The 23924-nt window shown below is 35.8% G+C and overlaps 1 protein-coding gene across 1 annotated transcript in view; it reads right to left on the reverse strand.

The window, feature by feature from the left end:
• LOC143342311 (neuroligin-1) overlaps nucleotides 1-23924 on the reverse strand; it is an 89110-nt gene that overhangs the window by 58295 nt on the left and 6891 nt on the right. The window contains exon 2 of the mRNA XM_076766038.1: nucleotides 19938-21662. Within this exon, the coding sequence (XP_076622153.1) occupies nucleotides 19938-20769 (832 nt within the window). The 5' untranslated portion in view covers nucleotides 20770-21662. The remainder of the gene's footprint in view (nucleotides 1-19937; nucleotides 21663-23924) is intronic.

Here is a 23924-nt window from a genome sequence, read left to right on the forward strand (position 1 = left end):
TTAGACGGCCACGCTTTTTCCAGCATGTTATACGCGTACTCACGACACACTCTCGTCTCAACAGTTAATTCTCCGCGATAAAAAAAAAAAAACTTTATTTCGACAACGGTATGCACAAAACGATATCACTTTTAATTGCTCGCTTTTAACCAATTTTTCCCTCCGTCGAACGCTTGCAAACTACGTATATTGTTCGCGTAATCAACTCAAACCCTACCTTAAACGCTAACAGCCCGTTCGCATGATACGATTTTTTAAACGAATCGGTAATAGCCGAAAACAGCGTTCATACTGTTCGATTGCTCCATCGAAAATTAAATTTTCACGCGTATACATTGCCTATTTCCTTTGTTTGTTTGTTCGTTCTGCTATTTCTTGTTTCAGATTCGCTTGAAAAATAAGAATTTGTCTACAGAAAAATATTGAATAAGTTTCTGTTTACAGGCAAAAATAATCGTATTTCTTGCTCTTAATAAGGAGTTTTTTTTACATAGAAAAATTAATTCTCCAGATTAGATGTTAAAGAAAATAAATCTAAATAAATTATATGACAAATTACGGGAATGCTAGTTTTCAATTGTCTAAAAACAAAGTTTCGATGTCGTGGATAATATCAGGGGTTTGGTCTGCCAGTCAATTGGCTACTAATTGGAATTTGTTTATATTTTTATACTATCTCAAAAGCGTACTCAATATAATTAATCAACCCTCGTAAATTAATTCTCCGCATTATAAAAATCATAAACTAAAACGTTAAAGAAATGAATATTTTAATTTAAAATGCTTCAAAAATAGCAAGTAGTGGTAATTGATGTTTCCAGTATACTTCACGGATTACATTTATTTTACGTTTTGAAAAATTACAAAAACACCAGAATTGAAGAAACTTCAAACGACACGCAAGTTTGATTAATGTTGCCTATATTTAATCTAAGAATCTATAATAAACTGCTACTGAAATAAATTTTACAATTTATTCTATAACTTCCAAAGTACACGTTGTTCAAAAAAATTTTGTGTAAAAAAGTTGCATTGTTTAAAGAGGCACACTGTATAGTACATTTGTCTTTTTTGTAGGTGAAGGCATTTGGGAAATTTAAAAGTCAACTTTGTCTTTTTAAATGGAATACTATACATTTTATACCAAAATATGGAACAATATCAAATTCTGAGTAAAAAAGTGTTAATAACTGTGATTTCACTTTATTTCTTGACAAATTTCTTCGCGTAATATCAAATTGGAGACTCAACCTTATCACAGATTTCTGCAGAACAGTGAAAATTATCAAGAAATACAGTGAAATTACTCATTAGTTATTATTATTCATATTTGATATTACATGAAGAAAATTGTCAAGAAATAAAGTGAAATTACTCATTAATTATTAGATTTAGGCCTAATACAGATCAACACTTTTTTACTCAGAATTTGACATTCTTCCATATTTTGGTATACAAATCTCCGAAACGCCCTCACCTATAGAATACTTTTACTTTTTTATACAAAATTTTGTTGAGCAACGCATACTTTGAAAGTTATAGAGATGCACAAGTTGCATAGACCACCCCATATATTGCGTGACCGAAAACTTCCTTTAATTTTCATTCGACATCCGACTATCTCAAGATTGTAACAATTTAAGCTTTCTTGAACATGCACGCCTTTTGTTGTTCACACTAGCGCATCAGACCGACTTTTAAGCTCTGTTTGACATGAATTTGTTCCAGCAGAAAATGACGAGTGCGTCGAGAAAGTTCTTAATGGCGTAGCTGCAGCTTACCACCGCATAGCTGTGAATGCGATCTATTATGCGGTCTTATTCCAAAGTACCTTCAGAATCCAACATTATCTCTTGCGTAGCGTCTGGAATACGAAGTCAATTCATGACAGACTGATTTCATGAATCATACAGTGAATTAACCCTTTCAATTCCAGCCATTCACGCTTACCTGCTGCGGCAATGCGGACGAAGGGAATATTAGAAAGCGACCAAGCAGAATGGAAGTTCAGGAATTGAATCGTTCGACGGCAACACGATTGACGAAATTATAGTTCAAGAACATGCAACACGATCAATGGATTGGAAATAATTTCCAACCGTGGATAGACATACAGAGGGTGTCTCAGTTTTTCCCCTGCAAAACATTGCCAGCACATTCTACTGAGGAGGCTGAGGAATTCAAATAACAACCCACGATCTACACCACAATTGTTTAATGTTTATTTCCGCGGTTGTGGGTCACACGTAGCCACACATAGGTTAATCTTGCAGCGACACTACTACGTCGTTAATCGACTGACTTGTATCACGACGACGTCTTGATCAGACTGCACGTAACGCGTCTCTAGCAGACTGTACAATGCCACGACGTCTTTACCAGACTGAACCTCGTTCCTTCGTCCTCTCCTCAATATGTACATTTCCTTAACCTAACAGCAAAGAGAGAGAAAAAGAGACAGTACAGGAAGACGGAAAAACGAAACTAGAAAACACTTAGCGTAGGGAAAGGCGAACCCTTGAAGGAAAACAGGCGCCTCGCACGGCTCTGGTCGCCAAGTGTTTAACAGGACGACCAGGCTCGCACGAGACCCTGGGAAAATGGAAAAATAGACAGCTTAAAACTATCCTTACATTCCATTCCCATTCATACACTGGCAAGGACGTAGTGGCTATACAATGGCCGCTATACTATAAGCGAAACTAAAAAAGAAACGTTATAGTCCGGACCACGATATGACGAGGTCGTAAACTTGAGTAGGTGTCAAAATTTACACGTTTCAGCCCTCGAAACAAGTGAATTGACAGGCATACGAGCAGCTAAGGGCCTTAGACCATAGTCAGAGCCGTACGAAGAAATGTTTTATCTAGTGTTGCCATTTTTAAAGATATCGTAACAGATAAAGGTCTTACTCAAGTCTTTGATATCTTAATTTACCTGCTTATAATATATGCATATAGAACATGACAAAAGGTAGTGTAGTTACGGACTTGTGAACTTGGAAAGCCATGAGATTATCTATCCATCATTGTGATCTATCCACCACTTCTGTGTCAAATTTATTTTGTAGAAAATCGAAAATGAAACTGTTCTGCAATCTTTCGGGTAAAAAGTATTCTATTGTTAGATACACCTATCCGCAACGACGAAATCAGTGATCTCAGCAAGTAAATATTGCAATTTATATGAAACAAGTAAATATGGACATTGTGTTCATGCCTTTGTATTTTTGTTATAACTTTTTAATAAAGCAATCAATAGCCTACGTTTACACAGCAGTTTTGTCTTAATTTATAAAAACTGAAACACCCTGTATGTACATTCAAATTCTTTATTCGAGAAATATGAACTCGGAAAGGTAAATTATTAAGAGAACAGTTTAAATCCGTTAAAATCATAGAACAGCTTGCAAAGATTCTTATAAAAGTGTGAAAAGACTTTTGAATCGAAAATTCCGTCGAGTATGCTAATTTTCAAGATTTGGTGCGCGTTTCCTAGCAATTGTAGATACTAATTAACTAACAACAAATATTCATACTCAGGGGAGGCAGCGTGTAGTTCAACGAAGGCACAATAATTTAGACAGCACGAAAACTTAATCCTCCAATGACCAAAACTTCAGAACTAATTTCGAATCTGCGACTACTGCACGCATCCTGATGCCAAATGATGCCCTAGGGATTAGGCGGGCTAAGCCAAGCAACGCTCATAATAATTGTCATGACTGTTGTCTTGTTACTATGGTCTTACAGTAGTTTTACAGAGAACATATCCGTTGTTACGAGACACTGAACCGTTTGTAGCCGTTCCTATCTCGAATCGTATAATTGGTCCCGCGTTCGTGCAAGATTTTCCTACGATAATGTAGAATACAGCAAATGAAACTAGGAAATATTAAAAGAGAATAGGTAATTACAACTTAAAAACACAAGAAAAGTGTTAGTTTCTGAATTTTTCTAATTACTTCTACTTTTCGAACAGCGACCAACAGATAATGATTTTCTGATGAAATATTTATAAAACTTTTAAACGTAATTAAGTAAAAATTTTACCCTAAACTCACGGGCAAAGTATGCAAATTATTTCGAAACGAAAAATTCAAATATGTAATTTGTGAGCATTTGTAAATTATGCATGGACTTGTAAAATTTTATTATCCACGATCAATTACTAAAGTCTACAGTTTCTAAAGTTTATAAACTTGCAATATCATAGATAATACTAAAATTTCGATAACTCTATAGGTATTCAAGATTTACCGGTTAAAGTTAGAAATATTCAAAAAGGACAAAAATATTTATCGAACTTGATTACAAGGATAGATTAATAAGTACAAAATTAATATTATGTTGGTCTACTACTGGAAACATAAATAATCTTATGACAACGTATCTTATTTTAATTTCTGATACTATTACACATATATTAGATAAATAAGAAACTTCTTAATAACTTAAAAGAAGAAACCGAAAGCTATCGAATGGTGTACAGTGATTCTTAAAATGAACATCTAATCCAGACTGATTCGTAAGTTGAACATTTCTATCCCTCCCAATTGGGATTTATATAAAAGACAACGCTTTTTTACGATATTTCTGTATTATAAATATCTGTCTCCTCCGCTGAACGAAAGATAAACATACCAACCCCGGAGCAATGTTCATTTTAAGAATCATTACCAGACTGCGGATGTTTGTGCATTTATGGAAAATTATAATTCTCAAAAACCTACAGAATGCACTTAATATGTAAAAATATGAGACATACTTGAGACAACCCTCTACAAAGCTCCCATTTCGTTAATCCTATCAATAAAAAGTATGAATTTGCATGAAGATCCACAGTCTAATCATTACTGTACTATAATATAATAGTCGACGGTCAAATGTTACCATTTACACTGGATATAAAATAGAAACCGCACGAGTTTATAGACCAACCCAATATTATATCGCATTAATACAGCCTTAAAACGTTAATCGGCCAACGGTGCTTCCGCCATCGAGAAGTTCTAAGCTAAACGATCCCGGGCCGCGGAAAATTTTGCGCGATCCGTGTATAAACTCGTTATTTATTAACATTGCTGCTATTATTTGCGGCCAGTTTATCTCTGCCATTATTTTGTTCGCATCTCCAGCTACTTTTATCGAGTAAGGTAGCAAACATTATAGACGAGAACGGGGGCAAGTAGGAACGAAATGGTCAGAGATAGCTCTATCACGTATGATGTATCGCACGTACAAAGGTACACGTGATAGACGGTTATGGTTTCAGGAGTATCATTTTAAGGTGGCCGTTCGGGGCAAAGCCATACCGGAACTCACGAATTTACATCATCATTACGTAAACGCGGCCAACAGAAAATAAGATTATAAAAGTATTCGAGAGACGTCCTGTGATGCAGTAACTTTTATCGGTGCTTTTACGTAAAGTGAGCTCATGATCTCGAACTTGGGAAATTTATGAGCATTCAGTTCAGGGATTTTATCGTTATCGTATATTGCCAAGCTGATGGTTTATTGCCCTAATTCCAGGGTACCTCGCTCGACAGTGATTCTAGTCGGATCAAAAACTATCGACGTTCCTAAACGATTGGATCAACATTGATAAAAAAGAGTTGTACGATGATTATGAAATCAAAGGATCGTTATTAAACAAAAAAATTTTAGTTCTTGAAAAATTAAGACATCGACTACATTGCACCTATTCTTCTCTGATTAGGCGAAAGTGTTTTTCTTATTTAGATCCACTTTCTTTTACAGTTTCAAAAAGAAACTGGAAATCATTACAATAAATATCAATCTACTACGAACTGAATAAAACTGGTTTTATCGACGTATGAAAATCGATTAGCTAGCAACATAAATTGCCATTACAATTATAGTACAATATTATGGCCTATCTGTTACTTTCAGCCCCAATCTTCCTAAAATTTGTTTCGAAACTGATGAAAAAAAAAATTATTCAAATCATACTAAAAAAATTATTTTCACTTGTGGGGGTCAATTAAAATCATTTTTGGTCATTACACATACCCTCGAAATCCTACGCACTTTCGAGAAAAAAATTCCTTACCGAAAATGTCTGACCATTTATTGACATGTTTCCCTGAAATTTTTCGGCGAAAAAAAAATTTTAAATCGTTTTGGAAAAATTATTTTCGGTTGCGGGGGTCAATTACAATCATTTTTGGTGAATAGACATACCCCCGAAATCCTGCGCATTTTCGAGAAAAAAATTCAGTACGGGTGGAACTTTAAACGTTAATAACTTTTTAACGAAGCCTCCATCAACAAATTGGTATTCTCGATTTTCGTCTTATTTTGGCCTCTAGAAGCCCCTATTACAATTTTTTCCAGGGGTGGCCGAACACCCTGTATGTGTGACGACATTTCTCACACTCGCCAACAGAGGGTTACGCTCAAACCTTTCTTTCTCACAAGTACTCGACCGACCACCTATTTCTATACTCTCCTTTCCTATTCTTTCCTCCAGCTATTTCACTCGCTTCTTCCTACAATAACGAGCCTGTCGGATATGTATAAAGTAATGAGAAAAGAACGAAAATACATTATGCCAGCATGGAAGCTGCCCACATGGAAAGGAAAAGGTGATAAATTAAAAATATTTAACGTGCCCGACACTTTGATTTACGTTTCGAAATTCTCTTTACTTAATTCCGATGAACGCAGACCATGTGAGACCAATCCACGAGGAATGATTTCATTAGGACGTTCAATTGGAACACATCAGCGGCTGCCCCTTCGAAATTGCCGAGCCACTCAAACAGATCTCCTTATTTCCGTCGCTTTTCCGTCTCGTGGAACGCGAATAATCATTCCGTAACCATGAAAGATCTCGGTAAACCGCAAACAGGCTCCCCCGAATATCACGTGTAATCGCGTCGGAAACCGAAATGCGGTGCATTATGCGTGACAGTGATTTTCATGAAATATTGAATATCTCATCCATCAAAGCGATTAATACATGGCCGCAGGAACACGGAAAATTACGTAATCCCCGACATTAGCGGTAACGCATTCGACCGTGTCGATTAATGCCCTTGTACGTGTGCTTTTCAACGAATTATCGCAACTTCTACAAATAGTTTCATAATAGTTACAAGCCAAAAATTGTTTCGAACGAACGTTAATCAGTTTGCATTATTGTAAAAAATTTTTCAAACAATTCGTTCTCGACAAAAGATCACCTTGACTTCTTTTAGATGGTACCCTACAGCCTTGTAGATGTATAGTTTTCTACGAGTTCTCAATTCATGTTTATGTTCGGGTGCTGACCCATCGAGGGCACATCGCGTTTTCACGCAAGAAATATTCTTTCTTTGTTGAACAAAAATATTTGCAATGCATCAAGATTGTTTCTATAATTTTACTTACGATTAAAATTTACCAAAATTTTACTAGACGTGTTATTCTTTCCTGAGTGTGAAGCACTGTATAAATATACAGATAAACAAATCGTTAGAAAATTTCTTTGTAATCGGTTTGGGCAAAATGAGCAAGAACATTTTGGACGCCCTCTATCGTGGATTTAGAACCATCACTGAATGATACCAACCACTTCGCAAATTCATGAACCGTGAAATGAACCGTAGGCGTTGAATTAATTATATTCGTGAGTACATACTCAACCGGATCCCACCTCTTCGCTGATTAACTGCTTCACCCTGCCTCGAATGTCAAACTCGTTGACGTAAAACGTACCGTAATAGCCATCGATTCTTCCGTTAAGTATTTCTGGCTAGCATTAAGAAGTAAATAAATTGTCGAAACGACATATTAGGTCGAGCTATTTTTTAACCAAAGCTCTATTTCAAAATAACTTGTTATACAGACTGCGGCGGAGAACTCTCGCGAGTTTTAAAGGTTAACAAAAAAAGAGTTTTTAAAAATATTTTTAGAATCGCGAAGGTGTGTGCAACACTACTTAATCATTTCGAAAATATTTGTTCGCGATACATTGTCTGTATATGTAAAACAAAATACATATATTTTTATATTTTCGAAATAATGACAACTTGTGAAAAAATTAAGGTGAATTATTAATGTAGTTTTACAGGAACTAGACAACTTTTACTAAAAATGAAACTACATTCACGATATTCACACAGTTTCAAATATTTTGTACGTGTATTAAGAAAAGTGAAACCGAACAAACTCGGAGAACGCGTTGTTAATAATTATATGGTACTTTAGGTTTGCTCGATTTCAAGCCTCCATTCATCTGCCCGCTGAGTTCGATATTCGAAGAAGAAGACGATGAAACAAAATACATATAGCTGAGAACTCGTTTTTAACAACTTTTCCATCATTTTTCGGGAAAATGGAATATTTTCTGTTCGTTGTAACACTGAGAAGGAGCCTGCGTGAAATGTTCATTTCCAAGCGATGCCAAAAATGGGCATTTTTCAACATCCTCGTTTCCCCGATGGTGCGCGTCGTTAGCAACGCGTCACTGGCCAGCTCGTTAATTGTTGTCATTAAATCGCGTTTCCAAGCCCATTTACAAGAGTGTCACGCCTCGGCCGTGCAAGAAAAAGAATCCCCTGGGCGTTAAGTCAAATACGTTTTGCTCGAGGAATCTCATTTAAATATCCCGTCTCGGCCGTTGAATGCCAGCAAAAGAGGGAAAGAAACTATCTCGGGCGGAAATGTAGCCCAGAATCTCTACGGCTGACTGGTTTTTCCTTGGCTATATCGGGAAACGAAACGCAGGATGGTAAGCCTCTTACGTGTAGACGACCTGCTAGAGAACCGAAGCTCCCAACGCCAGCACTCGTTTTGGTGCAACGCGCATCCGCCTAAAACCAGGCTGAAATATCGCTCAAAATGAGAATCCCCCGGGGTAAAGCGTATCAAGGTTATCTACTTTGCGTGAACGGATACTAAGTAGCCGAGAAAGGATCGTCGTAGAAATTGGCCAATTGTCGACCTGTCTGGCAACCGAAGTTTTTCAGGGAACATGTTCCTAAGAATCTTAACGCTTCACCAACGCTTCACACCGACGATACATCGTTTAACTTATACCTTTACAAGTTCTGCAATTTCGAGATTAATAAAATGACATTTATAGATAAATATACGTAATTTTAATATAGGTTCTAGAGATGTGATTCTATGTGAAAAAACAAATCGAAAATAAAGAATAAAATTTTCTCATTTGAGATCTCGTTGTCGAGAAATTTTGAATTGATCTCGATACAAATATCATCAATATCATTAGTATCGACATGATGTGCTGTGTTTCCTCTGTTTATAGATTTAGAGTGGATTTAAATGTAAATAAGACATGTAATTTACTTATTAAACTGACTTAATTCATGCAAAAATTGTTGAAAATTGCCCGTTGTGCTGCATACACAACTGTACTCTCTGAATTAAATTTGTATGAACGCATTCTAATTTGTTCTGTATCTTTAATTCTTCAAATGCAAAATGATTGTAGTTTTTAATTGAGAAATGCATAAATATTCGTTTGTTTTAACATGACAGCATACATAAAAATGAAGGGGTGTTAAATCTGGAGACCATGGTTAGTTCAAATCGAAGAAATCGTGTCAACATGAGTGTATAGAAGTGCAAAAAACGTAATAAAAGCTTACATCGAAATCTATTTATCTAAGTAAATTAAATGCGCGCGTACTCGGTGAACTCGGCAACGAAACCTCAAATAAAAAACTTTTATTCTTTATTTGCGATTTATTTCTTTATGTAAAATCACTCCCTCTCCGGTTGAACCATTGATGCTGAGACACCATATAATAGCTTATAAGAAAATATTACTGACATGGAACCTTTATAACACGAAAGAAAACAATAAATACTACTACTACTACAAACATAACATTTTTAAATAACACCCATCGTGTTCGTTCGATACAAAATTCATTTCCAAACGCATGGCTATATTTCACAAAAAAGGGATCTATGAATATTCAGTGGTCAGTTTCATGGAATTAAATATTGTAATGAAACCCTTTCGTTAGCACAAACCTTCTATTTTCTAAAAAAAAGCTCTACGCTGCGCGTGCAAACATATTTTCATAACCTAAAAATTTATATTAATACAACGATACAATCTCAGAGATTTTTTCCTGTATTTTAATTAATTTTTTAATAACTCGAATGTTTTCCGGAATATTAAAAATGACCGATGGCTCAATATCCGTAAAAGCGAAACAGACATCTTAGCGTTGCAAAAATTGTTTCTCGGTAAATTATATTCTCCTTCGATAAATTTATAACATGAATGATACAGTTTCGATCGAAAACTTCTTCTATAACGAAAAAAAGTTCATCTTACTGCTGCGTCCCTTCGAATGGGGTTGTTCCGAGAACCTGCACTGCGGCAATTGCATTGCTGCAAGATGCTCCGGTGCATCGGTAATGCAAGCAGAGAACATAGCATGAAGAAGCTGCCTGCAGCGAATAGTGCTCAAGATTTCTTCACACGTTATATAACGCGGTCTTATGTGTCCTTGTTTCACTAGGAAGTTAAATTAATCGTCGATGAAACTTATTCGAACGCGTGACACTTTGAAAGGAGTTTATTAGAGCAACGATATAAACAAACTGATCGTTGTACTATATAGGATTTTCAGCCACCTCTGGGAAAAATTTGAATGGGAAAATCAAGAATACCAATTTGTTGATTGAGACTTCGTTAAAAACTTAACGTTTAAAGTTAAGAACTTAATTAAGTTACAGAAAATTTTTCGGTGAAAAAAAAAATTTCAAATTGTTCTGGAAAAAATATTTTAAGCTGCGAGGGTCAATTACAATCATTTTTGGTGAATAGACATACACCCGAATTCCTACGCAGTTACGAGAAAAAAATTAATTACCGAAAATATAATTTCAGGGCAGAAATATCACTCCAAAATTTCATGCAAATCTTTAAAATGTCATCACTTCTGAACGGATTGACGGATTTTAATGTTTAAAAAAGCAAACTACGCGTATTTTGGTGGAGAATATGTACAAATCGCAAAAATATTCGAAATGTTGGTCCCTGACCTCGCAAAATAAGAAAAACCCCATAAAAATGGTCCAATTTACAAACAGTCATAATTCCTACAATAGTGAATATATTTTAATGAAACTCTTTTTTGAAGGGGAGCTTACGAGTACCTAAAAAAAAGTATTAGACAACTTTTCTGTAGGGTGTCAAACAAAATTACTAAAAATGAAAATGGAATTTTTAAGGAAAATCGACAGGGGGTAGGTAGGTGCCTAAATTTTTCGGCGAAATTGAAAAGTTTCAAATTGTTCTGGAAAAATTATTTTTAGTTGCGAGGGTCAATTACAATCATTTTTGGTGAATAGACATACACCCGAATTCCTACGCAGTTACGATAAAAAAATTCGTGTGGGTGGACAAATTTTATTAATAAGTTTGTTAATAACTTTTTAACGAAGCTTCAATCAACAAATTGGTACTCTTGATTTTCGTCTTATTTTAGCCTCTAGAATTTCTCATTAAAATTTTAACAAGGGTAGCCGAAAGCTCTGTATACTATTTTGCAGATGTTCCATGCAATTTCCAATATCCAACAAATTATTGTAGATCAATGATTTTTTCAAAGCATTGAAAGGCAAAAGATTGTTTCATAAATCCTCTACTGATAAATATGCTTTGTTGCATATCATCTTTTTCGATAAAAAAACGAGAAAATACCAGAAAATGTTACATTTCTAACTGTAATGTGCAATAACGTTGATGTTGACCTTTCTTGTAAATCGCGTTAGTACTATACTGCGTTAAACGGCTGTAGAAAATGGATCTACGATGCTAAATTTATCGAAACAACGTAAAATAAACTGATGATTACCATCTCTTTAACTTGTTAGAAGTTAATAAAGAATTATTTTATTTTAAGAATGACCTTTTTATAGCTTTATATATAAATACCTTGCTACTGAAGCATTATCGATCTTGTACGTATATTTGTCGCGTTTAATTTAAAAGATATTACGTGTAAAAATAATTTGACATTTTGTCAATTTCGTCAATCTATCAAACAATATGATTGATGTCCAAACATTTATGGTGCTATAAAGGATCATAAAATTTAGTGAGCTTAAGTTTGAAATAAATTAAAACAAAATGTTCGAAATTACATTTGGTGACACTAGCATGACACTATTATATTTTATTTTAGAACCTACGATTATTACGAAAGTTGTATTTATTTGATGCAAAATTTTTACGACGACATAATCGTGTAATTAAAATCCCGGGCATTGGAAAACTTTTTAAATTACTTCGACTCGGGCAAACGAATTCGCTCATGCGTTCCATGAATAAATTTTCCGAGCAACCCTCATCGCCTCGATACTTTCTTCAATAGCTTTGCATGATACGTTATTTTGATTTTCAAACGGTTATATATGAAATATGCATTATTTTCGTTCTTGCGTTCGTTCCCTTTTTCCACCTTCCATGGCGATTCAAATATTGGATCGCGGCCAATTTCATTTCGCGCGAACAATGTGCTATTTCGTTTTTCAAATAATAATAAAATACGGATTTATGTGCGCGCACCGTTCGCTGGTAAATCACCGGGAAATTTTTTACGTTAGAAAAATTCGCCCGCAACAAAACCTATAAAACTATTGTTCGTGCGATTCAATATACAAATACACCGGAAACATTATGAAAAAAAAGAAAATATTTCGATGCGCGAATGTAAATCTGTGTGCGTACCGTAATAACACGATTCTGAACGGATCTATAGAGCTATAAAGTCGAATACCTGACCAATTTAATGGAATATAGCTGATTTTAATTTAACTGAGTTCTTTGTTCGGTCTTTTATTATCGTTCAGCTTCCAATTAATTATCAGTGCGATATTTTTTTCAAACTACTACACCATTGTTAGCGAAACTTCAATATCATTTTTAACAAACATACTAGATGAACTTTTCCTCCATTACTTTATTTAATTTCGCACTAAAATTTCTGAAAAATGAAAGAATGGCAAACTAATCATTTACATACATAAACCATAATGGTATTATAAATCAAAGTAACGAAGTAACAATATCATTTAATTGATATCATTTTTAATTAATTACAATTTATTAAAAAATATGTTTGTTGATATAATTAAATAATAACGAAAGATGCAACTGAAAACTATCATACAAACTATACTTCTTCTTTCTACACTTATTTGCAGAATTTTTATTTTCGTAGTATATATATTTAATTACGTTTATATTTATTTTAATATATTGTACTTAGAGAACCGAAAAAAGAGAATAGTTTTCTTCCCTGTACGTAATTTCGATACCAATGAATATTGGATTCATCTCACTGTTAAGAATCAATCTCAAGTTAATGGTATTAGTGTCGCGAGCTAGTAAAACGTGGACAACGTCGAGTTGTTTTTGCTTAATTGCACTTTTTATAGAAGTCGACTAAAAACGTAATTCCTTTTAGGACTGATCTATCTTTCTCCCCGCAATTCGAAAGAAGCCCAAGTGCGTCCGCTCTCATAAACGAATGCTATCATTATTACCGATAAATTGAATGGCGATAGTATCTAAAAATTAACTACGAAGAAACTACCCTTTTAATTGATCGCTTTTTCGCCCGTGCCCCCAGAAACGACAAATTGTCTGGCCACGCTGTAAACGATAATTACCTGGGAATTTGATGGATTTTGGTCGAAAGGGATGCTTCATCCACTCGAAGACTAACAAAAGGATTTTGGGAGAATAGAAATCTGTCGCAGTGAAAGAATAATAACATTATCTTTAAACATTGAATCTGGTTTAATGCAATCTCAACAATTATCATTCGTGGTTGATCGTTGCAAGTAGTACGAACCCGTAATGATCGGACATGAAATTTCTATATTATCGATGAATAAAACAGGTTTGGTTGAACCAAAAATAAATGCAATCGTTATATACTATTTTGCCGAGTAAAATATGATTTTTCATAATAATCTGACAGATATAATTTCTCCAGTGCGTGAAAATCTCAACAATTATCATGCACGTTTGATCGTTGCAAGTAGTACGAAACCGTAATGATCGAACATGAAATTTCTATGTTATCGATGAATAAAACAGGTTTGGTTGAACCAAAAAAAGATGCAATCATTATACAGGGTGGTCCACGTAACTTGTGCAGCTCTATAACTTCCAAACTATGTGTTGCACGAAAAAATTTTGCATACAAAAGTTGCATGGTTTAAAGGGGTACATTTTGTAGTGCATTAATTTTTTTTATATGTGGAGGCGTTTCGGAGATTTGAAGGTCAACTTCGTTTTTTTAAATAGAATGCTATATTTTTTGTATGCAAATATAAAAGAATATCGAATTCTGAGTAAAAAAGTATTAACCTTTATTAGTACAAAATCTAATAGCGAACTTGTAATTTCACTTCATTTCTTGACAATTTTCTTCACGTAATATCAAATTGGAGACTCAACCTTACCACAGATTTCTATAGAACAGTGAAAATAATCAAGGAATAAAGTGAAATTACTCGTTAGCTATTAGGTTTAGGGTTAATAAAGGTCAATACTTTTTTACTCAGAATTCGATATTCTTTCATACTTTGATATAAAAAATATAGCATTCTACTTAAAAAAACAAAGTTGACCTCCAAATCTTCGAAACGCTTCCACCAATAAAAAAAAGTAAATGCATTACACAAAATATTTTCGTGCATATTTTGGAAGTTATCGATCTGCATAAGTTACGTGGACCACCCTGTTTATTATTTTACCGATTAATACATAATTTTTCATAATAATCAGACAGATATAATTTCTCCAATGTGGAAATCAATCCGTTACGTAACGACCTATACGCGTGTTATACTAATATACAATGGAAAATCGGTACAAAAGGGACTTTCCAGGTATAAGAATTGCTATCTCCAAGGACTACTCTCTTCCTTGAATCGGTTAAAGAGCAGGTTCCAACCTAACGGCGGATATAGTAGTCTAGATTTTCGCTTCGTCTCCTCGTTTCGCTTGGCTCGCAATCAGAAAAGCGTCGCGACGGACCGATCGATGCGTTCTTTTGTCGTAGGCGTTCCTCTCCTTTCTTCTGCTTTCTTTCATTCATTCAGAGCTTCTCTCTTCCGCCGCCGCTCTCTCTCTCTCTCTCTCTCTCTGTCGCCAAACCCGACAGAATCAGAACGAAAAAATGAAAGAAGAAAAGGGCGTGACGAAGAAAGGAAACGCAACGTCGAAACAGCGCCGGGGAATCAAGAGCTTGGCAATCGCCACCCCGAGACCTTGCTACAAAATGCACCCCCGTTAGTCAACAACCGACTCATTTTTCGTCTACGGTGCAAAACGTTTTATCCGGGCTCCCCTTTGATCAAACTTTCATCGGCCTCTGTCTAACGTTAAGGGAAAAACTACGTTTCGATTCGCATAACTCGTTTGCAATGTCTTTGGAGCGAGCAACTTATACCGCTACTTTACCCACATTTTTCGATCAGTGTTCGGAATTTTCTAACTGCCTAAATTTCTCTACCAGAGAGAACTACTTTATAAACATTTTATCTTCATTTAACCTCTTAACGCTCATATTTTTTGGGTTAACCAAGAATGATCAGTTTTCTTTATTGGATTTCTTTCTAAACATGCGGTTTTTGTTACTTACAATGTTGTATCCAACGTGTAATTTGAATGAAAACAAATATTATCATCACTTAAACCATTAGATTAAACAAATATCGTGTTTCAAAGCAGTCAGACTCGTGCATGAACGTTAAGGGACCATTCTATCTTGCAGTCAAGGAAAAGAGATGTTTCCCTGTGATTTTTTTTGCGGGCTATTAAAATGCGATTAATTCCGGGTTTTGTGAATATATTTATTATATATTTAACTATATTTACGAATTTTTGCAACACATAATATCTATTGATTATGCAGTTTTTGTTGATCAACAAATAACAGTTTTTACGTACAGCACCCGATTGCGTAGGTAATATTTCGTGAACAAGTTATTCGAAATCCAGAAACCAAAGATATTCTTAATATAGATAAGTTTGGTTCTATCACGAACTAAGATATATTCAAAGAAACGAAAAATGGCACAATGGTAGTTATTTTACGACAAGGTACTGAATATTTTCAAGTATTCAGGTACTTTTTGTATTGCATATATCGCAATTATCCTAGTTCGTGCCATAGAGAGGCCAGTTCTAAAGATACTCTATAAATTTGATGTTGATATCTTCAATAGTTTTCATGCTATTGTCTACGCAGTGTCGAGAATTCAAGAAAAACAGCTTTAAAGTCTTACGTCCAGTTTTTATACCTGCGCGTGGTACATTTCAATTAAAAGAAAATTACGCATTTGAATTAAATTAGAAATTAAAAGAAAACAATTTAATTAAAAGACAATTAAAAGAAAACGCAAAAAAAAAAAATTTTTAATCCCAAAAGGTAGAAAGGTCCTTCAATCTTACTTCCTCAGAATAAATAACAAATAAAAATGTATTTCATTTTGAATCGACTTCACAAAATATATTTTTTATTTTTTCAAAGTTCTATTTATTTAATATGCTGCCAAAAATAAAAGTTAAGTAGAAATACGTTTCTCTTTATATGAGAAAATACAAAATCCATACGAAATTTATTCTTCCACGAAACTGAGTTTCGAGGTTCCGTGATCGATCGACGCGGAAGGAACATTTCTTTTTTGCTCCAAATATTGTATAAGAGTAGAAAAATTGAGGAAGGTAGTGGAATTGCCAACACTGCAATCGACGACTCGGCAGCCCTTTGCCGAAAACACTCCATCGTCGTTCGCCAGCCGGTGCATTTCCGTCGACTATGCAGAAAATTCGGTACACCCCGTACACCGGTGTACCGACTGATTGAAAAATTTGCTTACCAGCGTGATATCATTGATACCCCCCGACGAACGTAATCCGATTAAACTTATTTTAACCGCATCGATTTTAATCCGTTACGCGAAATAACCCAACGACGCGTCAGCCGGCGTTCTCGAGCGTATTATTCGGACCGCGGCGCATAATATTATAAAACGAAGTGGCCATATATACTCGCCTGCAAGACACATTCTAATTTGCAAACTTCCGGTATTCCCGGTACGGCGCCAGCGACAAAATTGAAAGTAAATTTTCCGAAAATTTCAATCTTGCTTTGTTTGCCCCTGCATACTACGAAGCGAAATATTTATCTCCTCCGAGAAGTTAGAAAATTTGTAAATACGCTGACAAACATTGTAGCAAGTTTACGTTATCGAAAGGCAAAATTCGACAAAATAGCGACAATCGACGGTGAGCACAGTATAAACGATTAAACATTTCGAAAATTAAAAAAAATTTACTGTTAAGAAAAATAAACGGTAGATGGTTGGTGTAAAAGTATTAACATATTTTTATAATGGAGAAATAAAGTATGAAAATCCTTATGAAACGAATTTTCGTATCCGGCTGTATATCAAGTTTGGAGTTCTCCAATTTATATGTAAAATTGAATACAAGAGGTATAGTCATATAATAATACTGGCTCGTATGGATAATAACAATGTTTCGTTCTTCGTTTTCAGTTAGTAAACTAGATACAATACGAGATACAACGCTGATATATTAATAATTCAATTATTACTGTAGTAAATTACATGAAACAATACATATTGTATCTTTATAATTATACGAATTAACACACGAAGTATCTATTTTCTATGTCTCGTACATCTCTCAGAAAAAATTCCAAATGTTGCTCACTTTTTGACCCGAAATGTCAGGAAATATCTTTAACCTCTTGTTGCACAAATTATTCTTTTGATTATATTGTGGTGAAAGTTATTATTCCAGGAATTTTCAGGTTGATGATTACGAAACCGAAGTTAAAATTACCATATTCAAAATGGCGAATGACAAATTTTAAAGATATATATGATAAAAGAAACATTTTTACAATGTTTATCCCAAATTCGTACAGAGTGCTCCAAAAAACAATTATTAATATCCAATTAATCCAATATGGAGTATTAAAATCATCGATGAAATGAGTGTAATGTAAACATTGGCGGTAAAATAATTGCCAACGATTTAAACATAATTCTTATATTACTGATATAATATTGTAAACCCCTTTTAGAATTGATATAAAACCGTTTCAGAATCAATATAACCGGAATCGATATTGGTTGTGACCATTTTCACTCGTAACAGTTATTATTTCGGTTCTTCATAACCGTTTCAGTCGAAACCTTCACACAACGGTTATTAACAGCTATTTTTGGAACCTTCTCAACCCCTGCACACAAATCTAAATTTCTGAAACAAGTTATTTGTTCCCGTCCTCGCGGTGAAGTTTTCGTTTCGTGACTCCGGTCGTTAAAAAAGTTAATAAGTGTGTCATTGGATTTGTCTGGTCGCTAGCTGTCACTATACAACGAAACATCGTGAAAAATCAAACAGTCTGCACGTGTACATTCGGCGCAAACGGGAAATTAAATTGCCCTGCATTTTGTAAAGCCAATTCGCGTCACCTCGTTTCCGCTCGATTTGCTTTCCATTTTCGCCTAATCTCTGCGTCCCGTCGAACGCCGCTCGCGTCCGATTCCACAGACCTAACACGTTGCGCATGGAAACACGTTTCTTTTTTTCTCGTCGCGTATCGTCGTACAAATCAAGGAACAAATTTGCCAACTGTGTCACAGAAATTATGCAAACGATAGAAAACAGATGAGAATGTTGTTGCACGCCGCGACCGTGACCACGTTACAAGTTAAAATGATCACGGTTATAAACGACACACGGTCGCCCAGAAAAGTGAACGACGAGGATATTCGTGGCCGCAATCAGACATGCAAAGACGAATCTGTTATTCATAAAATTCCACCTCGAGGCTCGCGTGTGACCGAGTAATATGTTATCGTGCAAAATTGTACGGCCTATGACGTGCACTACGTTATTTAGCGTTCAAGTTCACGGTCAATGCGACGACGGAACGCTTGAACAGAGAAGATATTATTAATTTTCAAAAAACTACAGAGTGCACTTAATATGCAAAAATGTGAGAAATACTTAAAGCAAGATACGAATTATTATATTTAGGGGTTGAGCAAAGCTTCGATTCCATTAGTTTTATTAATGAAAATATGAATTTGCATAAAGATCCACAATCTAATAATCATCGTGTAAATCTAATAGAAACCGATTACTTTCTGCTCTCGACACCACAGACTTCGAATTAAAATATGTCGACGTAAAATTGGGACGGGTTTAAGTTCTAATTTCGTAGGTTTCGAACTTGTTTAATTTATTTATTTATCTATTGTACTAAATACCTTTTTATTTTTCGTTGAGAAACTTCGGCTTTTCAGAGTGCGAATTGCGATTCATTATTAAATAGATATTCTCGCATCTTTATCGCGACTTTAGGAATACTATGTCAGCAGAAGATCAAATCAAAGTTAAGAGTGTTTACATTACAACTGTTTACATACAGTTGGAAAGTATCATTGACTATGAGTTACGTTTACATTTCATTAACGCGTAGGAAATTTATTTTTTTAATTACTGTGAATTTCTGAACTAAAGGCCATCCAAAGGCCATTGTATGGCAAGTCGCTGAATTCATTTTTTCATCAACTATAACAACGTAAAGTCAAAAACGCGTAATGCTATTTAAAAAAAGTCAAGATGATCTCAGTTCTTTGTCAAATCAAAAAATGTTTCGAAATTGGTATTATTGCACCTTATTCTCATCATAGTATCGAATAACTTTTATTCGAAACATTTTTTTATCAGATCGGCGTAAATGCCTAAAAAATCGTGGCGACAATTAGGATGAACTATCTGTATATTTTGTCGTTCCTTACATATCACATCTTTTGCACTAAAGGGTTTCTCTTCCCGTTAATAAATGGCTAATGATGATAAAAGTATAATCAACTCACCGTGAGGAGGTTTGGGCACATAGAGGTTCAAATATAGACAGTCTTCGCTCTGGTTGGCCAACATCGGCGCTAGCCTCTCGAGGTAGGCGCGCCTGGGCCGTGGCAGACTCGCATCCGGTTCCGGTGGTTTCTGTGGACACGCGGGTGGCATGGCGTCCGCCAATTTGGTGCCACGCCACGGCGTCGGCGTGACCGGTGGCATGTATCGTAACCCTCCGACTGGTGGCGTGGCGTACGGTACTCCGTAGTATGTCTCGACGGACGTGGACGACCTGGCCTCGACGCCGCGCAGAGTGCCGTACCTGGTTCTGACCGTCCTAGTGCTGTACTTCTGGCTGCCCGGGAGAGCCTCCGCCCCGACAGGGCACCAATGTCCGCACAGAAGCCCAAGGAACACGACGATCGTCGCCAGACGCTTCTTCGAGCCGTCTGCTCTATTATCGCTATGTCGCTGAACAACCCCTCCCGTCCACTCTGCTGCCTCCCCTCCTCTTTTTCCCAAGCACCCTCGTTCGCTTCTTCCCAGGCAAACGTCGCCCCTTTTCCTCGCGTTCCCCCCCTCGTCACAGACTTTGCACAACCTCTCGTTCTCCGAGTCACGGTTCGCCGATGAACGACCTTCGAGGACGACGGTCGCGCGACGTTTCTCGGCGCTAGCGGCTTCCGGCGAATAGGGACGCTCGTACCACGCACCGCGTCGCCGACTAGCATCGCGGAAGACAGACGATCGGCCGGAACTATTGTCCAAGGAAGGCAGACTTTCGATAGGGTCGAGAGGCGAGAGGTCTTTCCTCTTCCTCTTCCTCGGGGACGAGGAGGAGGACGTCCGCATCGCGTCACGCCGCCGCGGACTGGCCCCTCCGGGCCCCGCATCTGTGGGGCCCTCCTGCTAAGGGACGACCCTCTTCTTCCTCTTCTCCTCCCTCTGCGGCTGTGTCCTTTCCTTCCGCGGCGGATTTCACTTCCTTCGGAACTTCCTCCAACGCCTTCTCTTCCTTCGAATGCACTTCCCCCTCGGGACTCTCGTTCACGGTTCCTTCTTCCTCGGAACAGAACGTTTCCCCGGAACTCTTATCCGTTGGTTCTTCGTTAACCCTTTTCCGTCTCTCAGCCAATTTCCAATATTGTTCCTCTTCACGGTTCGTCTCCACGCTCGGATCCCGATACGCGTGCAACAACCCGCTACTCTCCCCGCGTCGCTGCGTTTCTCTCTTCGCGATCCTCAAACGATTCGCCGTGAACTCGCAAAAACTCGCTGCTAGCGCGCTGATTGGCTGCAAGGCTCTCAGTTCCATCCTCGAGGACGTGCTGTGCCGGCAACGAGCCTCAACGTTGCCACGTAGCCGTCGTTCCCTGAACCTTTCGCACTCGTTGTCTGCGCGATCAACGACGAGCTCGGCTCGACGCAGGCGAGTAATTTTGAGGGAAGCATCGGCGACGAGTGTACGACGATACACGTCTCCACCCCTCGTGCGCGAACGGAGTTTCAAAATCTAGCGACGACTAACGCTGATTAGTTTTCTAGTTCAGAGAAAGAGTTTTGCTTCTAGTTTCCGGTGGCGCAGAGCTAAACGTTTCGACAACAGTTTCCAGGGTGGTTGTTCTTCCGTGATTCGTTCAGGTTGCAAAATAATAAGATATTAATCAATTCCTTGACTTCGCTTCTACGTTCCTAGTTTGTTTACTAAGCAGTCTTCTTCTTACGTTTCCTTTATTCACGCTTTTCTGAAACAAAAATAAATTCGACGGTTAGATGGGACATCAAAATATGCATATGTTCCGCATTTTTTCATACACACTTCAGCAGTGTGTTCTACAAGTAAAAATACAACTAAAATATATAACAACAAATTCATAAACGATTTGTTAAGAAGTTATGACAAAAATATGAAATGTAATGTTTTTTTATTTACTAACATTTTGTTTAAAGAGAGCAACTGCTGGTTGAGGCACGAAAACATATTTTTAACGTAGAATTATGTTAATAACTTAAACATTTCTTTATCAGAGTTTAGTTTCTATCATTTATCTTGGGTGTTGAGGTATTCTTTCTACGATAACTATTTGTTGTCATAAAATTTTAAACTATTGTTCAAGTTTATATTCAGTAACTTGGAATGAAACTCACGATATCGAATGCTTGCAAAAGATTGATTTTATTTTATTATAAATTTTTTTTCTTATTTTAATGTCCTGAATCTCAATCGAGTTTCACAATTCATATTCTTTTTATAATTTCTTAACAAAGCATTTATAGATTTTTTGTTACATAACATTTTAGTAGTTTCACTTGTAGAACACACTACTGATGGTTCATCAATCGTTGAAAGCATTACGCTATCCTATACTTTAATGAAACCTATTTCGAGAAAATGGCCGACTTTGGTCATTTTCAAAGCGATATACAGGTAACCCTCCTACAACAAGGCATCCTATAACATGGTTTCGCTCTAACACGATAAGAAAATTGCAAAAACCTTTATAGAACATTGTACTTCTGCAGCACTGGATAACATGATTTTTGCTTAACATATTTAAAAACTAAATTACCTTAAAATAATGAACTATAGTGGTTTTACATGAAAATATATAAACAAATTATAATTTATTAAATTAAGGTTGTATTAAATTAAAATAATATTTTTTAATCTTTTTTTTTGTTTTGTGTTATGCATACATTTATATTCTTCATAAAAATTAAGTTGCTTATATAGAATTAAAAAAAAATATTTGTTTTTAATAAGCTTTCGGAATGTAAACCCCTTTTTGTACTGGCTTTTGGTCTCATATAACACGGTTTCACACAACACGGCATTTTCTAGGAACCTATCTACCGTGTTATAGAAGGGTTACCTGTATTAGCTAAGCAGTAGGTACTGGGTAAAAATCCAGTAAAAATTCGAATGTAAAGTGTATAAAAAATGATTTCACGATTCAAACACGCACAGCGATATAAATTATACCGAAATACGAATTTTCTCGGTTGCTCGCTATTAATCTTTCAATATTATTACTAGGAAATTTACTCGTACACAATATTTGTTCCAATACGATTAATTTCTTCTGTTTAATTTGTGCGCAGGCAAATTTTATTACAGTTTGGAGCAAAATATTATTCTGCCTCGATCGAAAATGATTGTTATGTTCGATAATATAAAATTAAGTCCCGAAGGTAGAAGAAAAACATGCAGTAATTCCTTTTTGGTGGTACGAGCAATTTTGGAAAATGTAATTTTACTCGTCGACATTTCAGTCTATATTAAAGGCCTGCTTCAAGATATATCAAAAATATTTAAAATGTGGAAAATTAAATTTAGGGAACATAGAAGAAGATAGGTGTAATATGTTCCCTAAATTCACTTTTCCACGTTTGAAAAATGTTTGATATGATACCCTGAAGCCTTTAATATAAGCCAAAACATCGACGAATAAATCTACGTTTTCCGAAATTATTATTATCGAAAAGAAGTTTTTACATATTATATATAATATTATAGTTGTTCAATGTTATAAATCTTACTAAACTTCGGGGCATTTGACAAAGAAAAAACGATTCTTCATGCAAGTAGTATTGGTCAGACATAGTCAGCCTTCACAAGATAAAACTATCTTAACTGATTAGCTACCATAATCGCCAATTAGCTACAAGTGTCGCTTCGAAAACAAAAACTGAAAAAAGAAATTTAAACACAGAAATAATAGTTACTAGTTTCTTTTATTTATTTCATCTCCGAATGATTATTTATTATGTATAGTAATTTTATGACAAATGATATGTTCCAGGAAAAAAATTAAATACATCAGAAATAATGTACAAAGGAAATTGAAACCGAAGAAACGAATGTATAAAAAATGTTCAAGTATGTAAACTGTTGGTTAATAATAATTTGAATTTCGAATCCCTTGTGTTCACTACCGAACAAATGAGTTGCGTGTTGAAAATTAAGTTACATGAAAATAAATGAAGTAATAACAATAATCTGTCCC

This window comes from Colletes latitarsis, chromosome 6 (genome assembly GCF_051014445.1).
Source record: "Colletes latitarsis isolate SP2378_abdomen chromosome 6, iyColLati1, whole genome shotgun sequence".
Lineage (NCBI taxonomy): Eukaryota > Metazoa > Arthropoda > Insecta > Hymenoptera > Colletidae > Colletes > Colletes latitarsis.